Source organism: Daphnia carinata, chromosome 6 (genome assembly GCF_022539665.2).
Source record: "Daphnia carinata strain CSIRO-1 chromosome 6, CSIRO_AGI_Dcar_HiC_V3, whole genome shotgun sequence".
NCBI lineage: Eukaryota > Metazoa > Arthropoda > Branchiopoda > Diplostraca > Daphniidae > Daphnia > Daphnia carinata.
The window spans coordinates 10,524,023-10,537,196 of NC_081336.1; the positions used below are offsets into that span (position 1 = coordinate 10,524,023).

The 13,174-nt window shown below is 39.8% G+C and overlaps 1 protein-coding gene across 1 annotated transcript; it reads left to right on the forward strand.

Annotated features, from left to right (window-relative positions):
• The first annotated feature begins 6,036 nt into the window (after nucleotides 1–6,036).
• LOC130685798 (uncharacterized) lies at nucleotides 6,037–7,141 on the forward strand. The gene is made up of 2 exons (XM_059495741.1): nucleotides 6,037–6,903; nucleotides 6,977–7,141. Exons 1-2 carry the CDS (start codon nucleotides 6,758–6,760, stop codon nucleotides 7,110–7,112), a joined length of 282 nt encoding a protein of 93 aa, XP_059351724.1. The 5' UTR covers nucleotides 6,037–6,757; the 3' UTR covers nucleotides 7,113–7,141.
• The last annotated feature ends 6,033 nt before the right edge of the window (nucleotides 7,142–13,174 follow it).

Sequence of the window (13,174 nt, forward strand, 5' to 3'; positions counted from 1 at the left end):
TAACCTAAAGCAAATCCAAATAGATATTTTCAAAACATAAACTACTGTTTCGAAAAATGGTTTACCTGGAGGACGACTTTATCAAAATTGTTAAAGTGTTCCCCACAGACGATCCCCTTAAACAGTTCCTTTTCATCGCATGTCACAGCTTCTGGAATGTATTGTTCACGCAGCTTTCCGTCGATTCATCAATAGATTCGGGCAGCATTTCGAGGTGTGGCCGGACTCGGCTGGAGATTCGGGCTGAGAAATAGTTAATCATGGAAACTCACCGACATCCACGACGGAATAAGTAAACGATGTTGTCCTCGTAGATATGGCATCCACTGTCATGTCATCCCCGTCGGATTTGCCGTCCCCTTTCTTGCACTTTGGTAACATGAAGCAAATGGTTGCTAGTCCCTATAGAAGGAAATAAACAATACATCTAATTATTTGTTAATAGTCATTTTTGCATAAAACTTAACACTGTAATTTGGACAGAGAAGACGACGACAGCCGTCATTTGGAAACCAAATGTGGTCCACTAAAATGCCAGTCCCAGCGCGTGAAACAAAACGCCCAGCACCACTAAGAGACGACCATATACCGGCAACAAGCCCGTGAGTACTGGGATTATCCGGATAACCAGCATGTCTATTATCAAAACGAAAAAAAAAAAAAGAAATGAATACTGGTACAGTAAATTGATTTTTTAAAATGTGGCTTACATAGCTTCTCTCATGGCATCAACGACCCCCGAAACTTGTTGCCCTGCAAACGCAACTCCACTTTGTGCCAATGCGATACCGACAACAGCTAGATTTCTAAAATAAAATCAAATAATGATACTAGTTAACGGTTTGAATTTGAGAATTGAAATCAAAAGTACCGATCAATAGGAACGAAGGGAAAACGCCCCAGCAAAAATATGGACAAGGCTCCGATCATGGTACTGGAAAAAAGGCAGAGCTTCACAGGTCCTCGGCGATCGCACAAGTATCCCCAAATAGGGCTGGCTATACTGTTGGCACCGTCTTTCAGTCCGAAAAAGATACCCACGTAAAATGGTGTCAAGTCAAACTGCAAACAAAACATAAAATGATTCTAAAGAAATTAATAATAACGCCAAGTCGGAAAACATACCGTACGCAACACTTGCGGTTCAAAGTTGATCGAGAGGAACCCGTTCGACATGTCGATACGATGAACGTGAAGAACGGGATCCAAATGGATGGAATACACAAAATAGCCAATGGCGATTGAGTTTTAGTTTATCCCTCGTCATACTGTGACACTAAAAGAAACGAGATGAGATACAATCATACTGTGACACTAAAATGTTGAGAAACGAGATGAGAAGGCTGGTGACGTACAATATTTTGAATAACTTACCCGTCATCATAATCGGCGAGAAAGGGTAATGCAATAAAGGCCATAATAGTTTTGAATTCCTCCCATGAGGATAAAAAGGTAGTCTTAAAACCACCTACACAAATGCGGCCTACTTCCATGGCTTCGGCGGACCATAGTACAATGCACATACTTCATGCGACTATAGGACGTAGCAAACTGGGCAATGTTCATCATTGTTCTTGTAAGACTCGAAAATTGAGTTCATAAAACCGAATTGAAATTTTAGATGACTTAATCAACGAATACGCAGTGTAAGTCTTAAACGTCGACGTAATTGTACAGCGTTTCCGTAGCCGCATGAATGACGATCAATATAAAATTACTTTTACGGATCAATACCCAGTTCATATCGACCCATTCGAAGTTTCAAAATTACACAGCGTTCATTAATTGGATTACCGTTTTGCCGGAGCCGTGACAGCACAAGTAATCAAATCTCTTTTGGCAAGAATAACTGAAACTGAAGCTTTCTGTACAGGTGTTGGTTTTATGTATCCAGTATTCTTAATGTTTTGAAGTAGTTCGCGGTTTTTTGATGTAATTTTTACATCTTTTTCTGTAACCTAAAGCAAATCCAAATAGATATTTTAAACATAAATACTGTTTCGAAAAATGGTTTACCTGGAAACTTTATCAAAATTGTTAAAACGACGAACCTTAAACAGTTCCTTTTCAATCACACTGGAATGTATTGTTCACGCAGCTTTCCGTCGATTCATCAAAGATTCGGGCAGCATTTCGAGGTGTGGCCACTTGGAGATTCGGGCTGAGAAATAGTTAATACCGACATCCACGACGGAATAAGTAAACGATGTTGTCCTCGTAGATATGGCATCCACTGTCATGTCATCCCCGTCGGATTTGCCGTCCCCTTTCTTGCACTTTGGTAACATGAAGCAAATGGCTGCTAGTCCCTATAGAAGGAAATAAACAATACATCTAATTATTTGTTAATAGTCATTTTTGCATAAAACTTAACACTGTAATTTGGACAGAGAAGACGACGACAGCCGTCATTTGGAAACCAAATGTGGTCCACTAAAATGCCAGTCCCAGCGCGTGAAACAAAACGCCCAGATAAGAGACGACCATATACCGGCAACAAGCCCGTGAGTACTGGGATTATCCGGATAACCAGCATGTCTATTATCAAAACGAAAAAAAAAAAAGATGAATACTGGTCATTTTTTAAATGGCTTACATAGCTTCTCTCATGGCATCAACGACCCCCGAAACTTGTTGCCCTGCAAACGCAACTCCACTTTGTGCCAATGCGATACCGACAACAGCTAGATTTCTAAAATAAAATCAAATAATGATACTAGTTAAACGGTTTGAATTTGAGAATTGAAATCAAAAGTACCGATCAATAGGAACGAAGGGAAAACGCCCCAGCAAAAATATGGACAAGGCTCCGATCATGGTTTTTCACAGGTCCTCGGCGATCGCATATCCCCAAATAGGGCTGGCTATACTGTTGGCACCGTCTTTCAGTCCGAAAAAGATACCCACGTAAAATGGTGTCAAGTCAAACTGCAAACAAAACATAAAATGATTCTAAAGAAATTAATAATAACGCCAAGTCGGAAAACATACCGTACGCAACACTTGCGGATGAACCCGTTCGACATGTCGATACGATGAACGTGAAGAACGGGATCCAAATGGATGGAATACACAAAATAGCCAATGGCGATTGAGTTTTAGTTTATCTTCATACTGTGACACTAAAATGTTGAGAAACGAGATGAGAAGGCTGGTGACGTACAATATTTTGAACTAACTTACCGTCATAATCGGCGAGAAAGGGTAATGCAATAAAGGCCATAATAGTTTGAATTCCTCCCATTAAAGGTAGTCTTAAAACCATAATGCAATGCACCACCGTTGATTGGGCAATGTTCATCATTGTTCTTGTAAGATCGAATTGAGAACCGAATTGGAAAACTCTACAGCAGTGTAAGTAAACGTCGACGTAATTGTACCAGCGTTTCCGGCCGCATGAATGACGCGGATCAATATAGAGATTACGACGAATGAACCCCGGGAGGGAAATACTCTAAAAAGCTTTTAAAGTTTACTGATTAAAACCCAGCTTTCGCGTTTTTTGTGTAATTTTTTACTCACCCCGACAATAAGCAGCAAATACCTCCAATGAAAACTTCAGAAACAAACGCGAACCGAACGCTAAACTTTTAGCTGCAAGAAAGATTAAGATGCACATTATAAGTTTAGGGAACAAATTTGGGGCAATATTTACGTTTTTTCCTACAAAAGGAGTGACAAGAACTACTTTGTTAGTTCTCAATTGCACCCTTTCTTCATCAAACAATTTGTTATTTCACACATACTTCTTTAGCAAAGAATGGGGGAAAGCATTGCTAATGAGAGAACTACCAATAGAAGCCATTGTCTAGGTGACATCAACCTCTTTGCCTGTATGTTTTTTTTCTTTAAGCATTCCACAACCTCCATTACCACTGTCAGATGATGCTGTTGACAGGAGGATCTCTCTTTTTTGACAGAACTCCTTTTTGTTTGGATTAATAAGTGTTGCATTCAACCTTTAATGCAACTTCTAAATTCACATGCATGCCGTCTAATAGTATGTGTTTAACATCATCTTTAGAAATATGAAATCTAATTGTTTATTTTAGCATCTACTATAATACGGCCTGCAAACGCGCAATACCCCCTGCGCCTAAAACTAAAATTGCCAGAGGGGCCTAATACCCCAAATCGAGAGTTTCTTGTCACTCCTTTTATAGGAAAAAACGTAAATATTGCCCCGAATTTGTTCCCTAAACTTATAATGTGCATCTTAATCTTTCTTGCAGCTAAAAGTTATTGGCGTTCGGTACGCCTTTGTTTCTGAAGTTTTCATTGGAGGTATCTGCTGCTTATTGTCGGGGTGAGTAAAAAATTACACAAAAAACGCGAAAGCTGGGTTTTAATCAGTAAACTTTAAAAGCTTTTTAGAGTATTTCCCTCCCGGGGGTTCATTCGTCGTAATCTCTATATTGATCCGCGTCATTCATGCGGCCGGAAACGCTGGTACAATTACGTCGACGTTTACTTACACTGCTGTAGAGTTTCCCAATTCGGTTCTGTAAATCGTTCTGTACAATGTCTACTATTGTTCTAATTGTAGAGTCTTACAAGAACCATGATGAACATTGCCCAGTTTGCTAGTCCTATAGTCGGTGGTGCATTGCATGAAGTTGGTGGTTTTAAGACTACCTTTATCCTCATGGGAGGAATTCAAACTATTATGGCCTTTATTGCATTACCCTTTCTCGCCGATTATGACGGTAAGTTAGTTCAAAATATTGTAGGTCACCAGCCTTCTCATCTCGTTTCTCAACATTTTAGTGTCACAGTATGACGAGGGATAAACTAAAACTCAATCGCCATTGGCTATTTTGTGTATTCCATCCATTTGGATCCCGTTCTTCACGTTCATCGTATCGACATGTCGAACGGGTTCCTCTCGATCAACTTTGAACCGCAAGTGTTGCGTACGGTATGTTTTCCGACTTGGCGTTATTATTAATTTCTTTAGAATCATTTTATGTTTTGTTTGCAGTTTGACTTGACACCATTTTACGTGGATATCTTTTTCGTACTGAAAAACGGTGCCAACAGTATAGCCAGCCCTATTTGGGGATACTTGTGCGATCGCCGAGGACCTGTGAAGCTCTGCCTTTTTTCCAGTACCATGATCGGAGCCTTGTCCATATTTTTGCTGGGGCGTTTTCCCTTCGTTCCTATTGATCGGTACTTTTGATTTCAATTCTCAAATTCAAACCTTTTAACTAGTATCATTATTTGATTTTATTTTAGAAATCTAGCTGTTGTCGGTATGGCATTGGCACTAAGTGGAGTTGCGTTTGCAGGGCAACAAGTTTCGGGGGTCGTTGATGCCATGAGAGAAGCTGTGTAAGCCACATTTTAAAAATTCAATTTGCTGTGCCAGTATTCATTTCTTTTTGCGTTTTGATAATAGACATGCTGGTTATCCGGATAATACCAGTACTCACGGGCTTGTTGACGGTATATGGTCGTCTCTTAGTGGTGCTGGGCGTTTTGTTTCACGCGCTGGGACTGGCATTGTAGTGGACCACTTTGGTTTCCAAATGACGGCTATCGTCGTCTTCTCTGTCCAAATTACAGTGGTAAGTTTTGTGCAAAAATGACTATTAACAAATAATTAGATGTATTGTTTATTTCCTTCTATAGGGACTAGCAACCATTTGCTTCATGTTACCAAAGTGCAAGAAAGGGGACGGCAAATCCGACGGGGATGACATGACAGTGGATGCCATATCTACGAGGACAACATCGTTTACTTATTCCGTCGTGGATGTCGGTGAGTTTCCATGATTAACTATTTCTCAGCCCGAATCTCCAGCCGAGTCCGGCCACACCTCGAAATGCTGCCCGAATCTATTGATGAATCGACGGAAAGCTGCGTGAACAATACATTCCAGAAGCTGTGACATGCGATGAAAAGGAACTGTTTAAGGGGATCGTCTGTGGGGAACACTTTAACAATTTTGATAAAGTCGTCCTCCAGGTAAACCATTTTTCGAAACAGTAGTTTATGTTTTGAAAATATCTATTTGGATTTGCTTTAGGTTACAGAAAAAGATGTACCTCGATAAATAACATCATTCGAAGAAGCCGGCCTGCGCCTACTACTACTTCAAAACATTAAGATTGCTGGCTACATAAAATCAACACCTATACAGAAAGCTTCAGTTGCAGATATTCTTGCCAAAAGAGATTTGATTACTTGTGCTGTCACGGGCTCCGGCAAAACGGTAATCCAATTAATGAACGCTGTGTAATTTTGAAACCTTGATGCCTTCGTACTAACTTGATTCGAATGGGTCGATATGAACTGGGTAAGTTGAGGTAAAAGTAATTTTGAGTGGGCACGTCTGTGATTGCGACTACGAAAAGGTCCAATTGCATTTAAGATACTCAAGAAACCCTTCGTGACATTCGTTGATTAAGTCATCTAAAATTTCACATTTTTTCATATAGGCGGCGTACTTGGTACCGTTTATGAACATATTGTTAGAACAAGGTGTTTCTGGTGCATCCCCGCCATGGTTCAAAAGCCAGAAGTTGTAATTGTCGCACGCACTCGTGAATTTTCGATTCAAATTCACCGCGGGGCGTGTAAATTCTCCTACAATTCGGTTTTAAAATCTGTCATATATCAAGGAACTGTCACGAGCCATCATCGGTCAAATCTTCAAGCTGGGTGCAATACTCTTGTCGCGACCGCGGGGCGACTCGAGGATTTTCTCAATTAGTGTCACGTCAGGTAATCTATGGTAACACAGATTCCGTAATGGTGAAATTCGGTGTACCCACGGTGGCCGAAGCCATGGAATTAGGCCGAGAAGCTGCCGCATTTGTGTCGGCAAAATTTGTCAAACCCATTAATTTGGAATTCGAAAAAGTCTATTACCCCTATTTATTGATCAACGAAAAGAGGTAATTACGGTTCTGATTTATAAAGACTTGTTAGATGAGATACCAGTTGCACTGTCTGTTTCTGTCTTCACAGGTATCCAGGATTGTATTGGACCAAACCTGAAAAGTTTGACAAAATGGATTGTAAGGGTTTAGAAACTGTTCGTCGTGATAATTGTCAACTCGTTGCCAATCTTATCAATAGCTGGTCTGCAGAAAAGTTTGATTGATCGGTAAACAAAAAGTCATCAGTTTTAGTATTCAAAGTTTGAGGTTTTGATATTTTCTCTTAGAGATCCGGATGGAGCACTAGAATACGCCAAACAATCTATTTTCGACTTGCTGCGCAACAAAGTCGATATCTCACTTCTGATGATTACCAAGGTAGAGCGTAACTATGTTTTGGAATACTGTGATTTTATCCGTTTGCTTTCTTTTATTAAAAAGGAGCTGACTAAAACAGATAAAGACTACGCCAGTAAACAGGCACATGTGGAACTAGCTCACAAGATGCGTAAGCGAGATGCTGGTACAACCCCAAAATTAGGGGATCGAGTTCCGTATGTCATTATCGCAGCCGCTAAAAGTACACCAGCTTACCTCAAGGTTCGTCTTTGGATTTCAAATTTCTCATGAACTATTAAGTTTTCATACGTCTTCTTTAGACGGAAAACCCTATTTTTGTAATGGAATACAGCGTACCTATTGATGCCCCATACCATTTGGAAAATCAGCTTTCAAAACCCCTTGTTCGGATTTTGGAACCCATACTTGGATCTAAAGCGGAATCATTGTTGCTACGTAAACACGGACTTATCGCCTTTATTTGCTTGACATAATTGAACGGTTTGTATTCCGTATTGTAGATGGTTACCATACCCGGACGCCTTCATTTGTTACTTCAAAAATTGGTGGATTGGCTAGCTTTACCACACGCAAATCCACCTGTGTTGGATGCAAAACCGTCCTTCCAGACGATAGTGCTGTATGCAAGTAAGTCTAATTTCTGCCTATCTCGGCGATGTTTGTTAAAATTGCTGTTCCAATTTAAACAGATTTTGCAAGCCGAAAGAATCGGAGTTCTACCAGAGGGAAATTGGCCAACTTTATGCTCTCGAAGAGAAGTTTAATCGTTTATGGACAGAATGTCAACGGTGCCAGGGAAGTCTCAACGAAGAGATTCTTTGTTGCAAGTAAATAGTTTGAGTGATATCCTAATCATGTTACATACTTAATACTAATCGTTTGCCACATTTAGCCGAGATTGCCCCATCTATTATATGAGGACAAAAGTTAGAAAAAATCTCACGGAACAGGGTAAACTTATGGAAAGATTCAGCCTACCCTGACAACCTACCGCTCTCGTCAATGATGGTGCATACAGGTAGTGGCTTGGCTTTTGTAAAATAGATTGGAAACAATAAATTACACGACTCATTGTTCAGTAAGTTCCCCATAACCAAAAGATTTTAATAAAAATGGTGTATAGCGCCGTAAGAGTCTCGGAGGGAGCAGGCGGTAAAATACGTGATGTCATGTAATTCCGTATTTTGAAAAACGAAAGTTGATGGCATTAGTAAGTAGATGTATAAGTTATTAGAAAAGTCACGTTGTTGCGAATGATCCAGTCGACGAAACATCGTACGAACCAACGCACATTGAATTAATTAGATTAAGTTCTTAGTCTTTCTGTTTTTTTTTGTGGTTTATTTCAATATCTAGATTTTTTTCTTCCCATCCCATTTAAAAATTTTTTTTCATTGGCAACAAATTTTACTTACATTTATTTTATTTTTCTTTCCTTTTTTTTTTCTTTTTATTATGCCACCCGCGAAAGATGTCGTAGCAAATTTGCAATAGACTAAATTCATTCATTTCTTTTGATCGGTACTTTTGATTTCAATTCTCAAATTCAAACCGTTTAACTAGTATCATTATTTGATTTTATTTTAGAAATCTAGCTGTTGTCGGTATCGCATTGGCACTAAGTGGAGTTGCGTTTGCAGGGCAACAAGTTTCGGGGGTCGTTGATGCCATGAGAGAAGCTGTGTAAGCCACATTTAAAAAATTCAATTTGCTGTGCCAGTATTCATTTCTTTTTTGCATTTTGATAATAGACATGCTGGTTATCCGGATAATCCCAATACTCACGGGCTTGTTGCTGGTATTTGGTCGTCTCTGCTGGGCGTTTTGTTTCACGCGCTGGGACTGGCATTTTAGTGGACCACATTGGTTTCCAAATGACGGCTGCCGTCGTGTTCTCTGTTCAAATTACAGTGGTAAGTTTTGACCATAAATAAATGACTATTAACAAGTAAATAATAAGATGCATTATTTCTTTCCTTCTATAGGGTTTAGCAACCATGTGCTTCATGTTACCAAAGTGCAAGAAAGGTGACGGCAAATCCGACGGGGATGACACGACAGTGGATGCCATATCTACGAGGACAACATCGTTTACTTATTCGTGGATATCGTGGATGTCGGTGAGTTTCCACGATTAACTATTTCTCAGCCCGAATCTCCAGCCGAGTCCGTCACGTGCAAATCAGTGTCGATCCCATTACCGCGAGACTGTGCCATTATTCGCCGCATGCGCACTGAAACATATGCCGGGTTCTCTGGCTGAACAGATTAGGCCCATCGTGTAGACTAGATAATTGAATTTAGAAACTTGAGAATCTCATCTAGCACCCTACCACTTGCCACATCTGTAACAATACCCGATATTTTCCGTGTCTCTTCCGGCTGGCTTTAACTCTTTTATGAAAATCATATCCGGCTAATCCATACTCTGTCGCACGATCTGCTTTTAATCCAATCGATAATTTTCAGGAAAGCGTTTTGGCTTCGTTTTTTCAGCCAATTTTTGATATTCGAGCAGAACAAGAGAAAAATCGATTCATGCGACAAAATCTTGTTTAAATTTAATTGAGCTTAAGCCAAATTGAATTTTAAAAATGCATTACATTTTATGTGGTGTTGTGGCGAATGGTACGGGAATGGATGAATAGGCTTTTAACAGCTGTGGTGATCACATTCAAATATTATCGATTCGACCGAAAGATGGTCGTGCTCGTCAGAGCGTCCACCCACACGCTTTATGCTAGTCATTGACTAAAAAATGTTACTTAAAGAAGCGAACCGTTCTGACCGTTGAATGAAGGACGCACGCGAGTCTTTTGATCTACTAGCGGAATAAGGATACAAAAATTGATAAATTTCCAGTTTGAAGTAGACATTTTTTTCCCCTTTTTGCAATGATAACGCCATCAACCGTTATGGCGTGACGTGTTCCATCGTTCCAAATCACTTTTCTTGTTCCCATTTTCTTTTCCGAGGGCTTTTCAAGTGGGAAAAAGGAAGAAGCCTTTGAAGTAGGAAGAACAAGCAAAGTATAAACATAGAGATTGGTAACGATAACGGAATTTCGTGAAATTAAATATGGGGAACTGAGAATTCGATGACTAACTGTAAAATTATTAGTGCGATTGAGTTGTTTTCCTCTGCAATTTTTAAAAACTTGTACGTACCTATTGACTGATCTAGTATAGTCACAGGTAGAATACTCTAAACCAATGCAATCACGCGTGAATGTATAAAAATCGGAAGCCGCTTAAATTTTTTTTTTCTTGCGCAAGAAGGAAGCGTGAATGACGGTACGATCACCAGGTCAATGCAATGAGAAGTTGTAAAAATAATTCAATTATTTTTCTTTGTTTAGGCTATTCCCAAAAAACTAATTGAAATCGTGTTTCATAAGCCACATTGTTTTAACTGGTAGCCCTTCGTGGTAGGACCATCGAAGCTCTTGTCTAAGTATTAAAACACTAGAATTCGTTGGAGCATTTTTTTTTTAACATCTTTATTTTTAAGATCCAAATTATTGCCGACAGTACAAGCAATCTGTAGTAACCAAGCATAGAATTCGTGAAAGAAATCGAAAGAAAAGAGAAGCTGGAGAGGTATAACTATGAAAATGTAAGCATGCTTAGAAAATCTGTGGACTTTGTTCAAATCACGTCCCATTTAAATTAAGGTATTGGGAGAATGAATGAATGAAATTGGGGGAGGGAGAGAGGTGACAATGGCCATAACGATTAAAAAATTTTCCGCTTTAACAGCATAGTTATTTCTTAACCAATTATGCCATTGTCGTCTCTCTTCACTCAATTTTGCCCCTTCCTTCAAACGTTACGAATTTAAACAAAGCCAAAGCACACAGAATTATCTAAGCATCAAAACATATTCATTGTTAGACCTTCTTTCCTCTGCTTTCATTTGGTCGTTAGAAGAACGATGTCCAAACATCGTTTTGAGTCTTTTGAAGAATTTCTTCCCCTTTTTTTCTGCCTTTGGCTCCGGAAACATTTCTTTGGCGAAAGCCACTTCTGCCATCTTCTTCTCAAAATCGATATTTTCGTTTTCGACAATCACTTGCAGGGCTTTTTCTCTTCGCCGGAGAAGTTCGGTTAGTTTCGCGCGTTCTACTTCCGATGATGCAGACGCAAGTTTTGTTTTATGATCATCCAGCGCGTCTTCTGCATCACGTATAACTTCGCGGGACCTCCTTTTGTCATTTTCGTAGAGTTTTTCCAGCTTAGAAAAAGTCTTCCTGAGCTTGTCGATGCTGTTGCATTCAATGACAAGCGGTTCAGATTTGTTCCCGGAGGCGGCCCTTTTTATCTCGAACGCTACCATTATGGCCATTATGGTCTGTGACATGTACTTTTCATACTTTTCGCGATTTTTCTTATTCTTGTCTTTTGCTATATCGATCAGTAACGTCAAGTAATTGATCATAGCACCGGTCAAGTTTAGTGTAGTATTAGGTTCGGCATCCGATTTTGTTGTCGGGGTTTCGGGAGGCGTTTCCTTTCCTGTTGTGCGTGTTATTTTGATCAAATGCGCATTTTGTTGATGTAAATGGAGGTCGTGGAAGAGTCTGCAACCGAGGAAGTTGGGCATAGCCTTATATCCTGCACACACGTAAATTGGGATTTCAGTTGTTTTGTCTTGTAATACAACGTGGGTGTAGAAAAATCCAACGACCTCTTCCCATTTTACGTGCTCTTTGAACTTCCCTGTACGCTTAGACTTGACCAAATTGTACTTCGTAAAAGGCGTTAAGTTGGGCTCGCCTATTTGTTGCCATTGTTGTAGACTGATGATTGACTCGTCACAGCCTTTGTCAATCACCATATCCACTTTATGCTTGTTCAGACATACCTGCACAGACTTGATCTTGATGGTATTATCTTCTCTCAAAAATCCCGGTTTGACGAATTTCTGTTTCATTCGCTCGAAGAATCGTGATTGCTTCGACTGTTGGGCGCCCTTTGCAGTTCCATCTGGTTTCTCTGCTTGGCAATCAGTACTAGATGAAGTATTCTGGGGTAAAGGATGCGTCGTGTTACATTCCTGTAACAAGTCGCTCCTGTTTTCTGGTGTCAACTGTTCAGGTTGTTCTTCTCTGCTGGAAGATCCTGTTAATGCTGTGACGAACGTGAAGATATTCATAAATGAGGGAACCATTTTGAATATTTCGATTTACTTCGGGTGCTTGAAAAACACCGCTCGCTGTCTCGCTTTATGGCATTTTTCGACGGAAGACAGAACCCATCACTGCTCAAACTCTGATGTTTTTTCAAAAAAAAATGTTAATAAGATAAGGTAATTTGAATTGTGTGAAGGAAATTAAATGAATTAGAATTTTTCCCGTAATGTTCAACACAAATAACTGTAAAAAACTCTAAAAAGTATTTTTATTTCGTGAAAAACTATCTCAGTTTTGGAATCTTCTGAATTCACATGCATGCCGTCTATAGGACATATACCCTGGTGGTTATTACTGTTTCCGCTATCATTTCCACGATATACCGTCCCGCCTTAGCCAACTCGTGTTTTTCGTTTGCACCTCGACGCAGACCTACGTTGTTATGTGCTTGAGTCTTGCTCTTTAGCATGCCAAAGAAATTTGACTACTATTGCTATTTTTATTTATAGCTAAGGAGAAGTAAGATACCACAAGCTGTTTGAAGAATGGGTATGTTGGATCGTTCACAACCTTGGCTAAGCCATGTTTGCCATACCCACCCTATCCAGAAAGACAGCAAAAGAATAGGTCAGTTTCGATGGCTGAAACATCACCAGTGCTTTGGCATGATCAGGTGCAAAAACGACTGAAAAGATTGAATCAACACTTATTACTCGAACGAAAAGGAGTTGAGCACAAAGGAGGATACTGTGAAAAAAGATAGATGCCTGTCAACAGCATCATCTGACAGTTGTA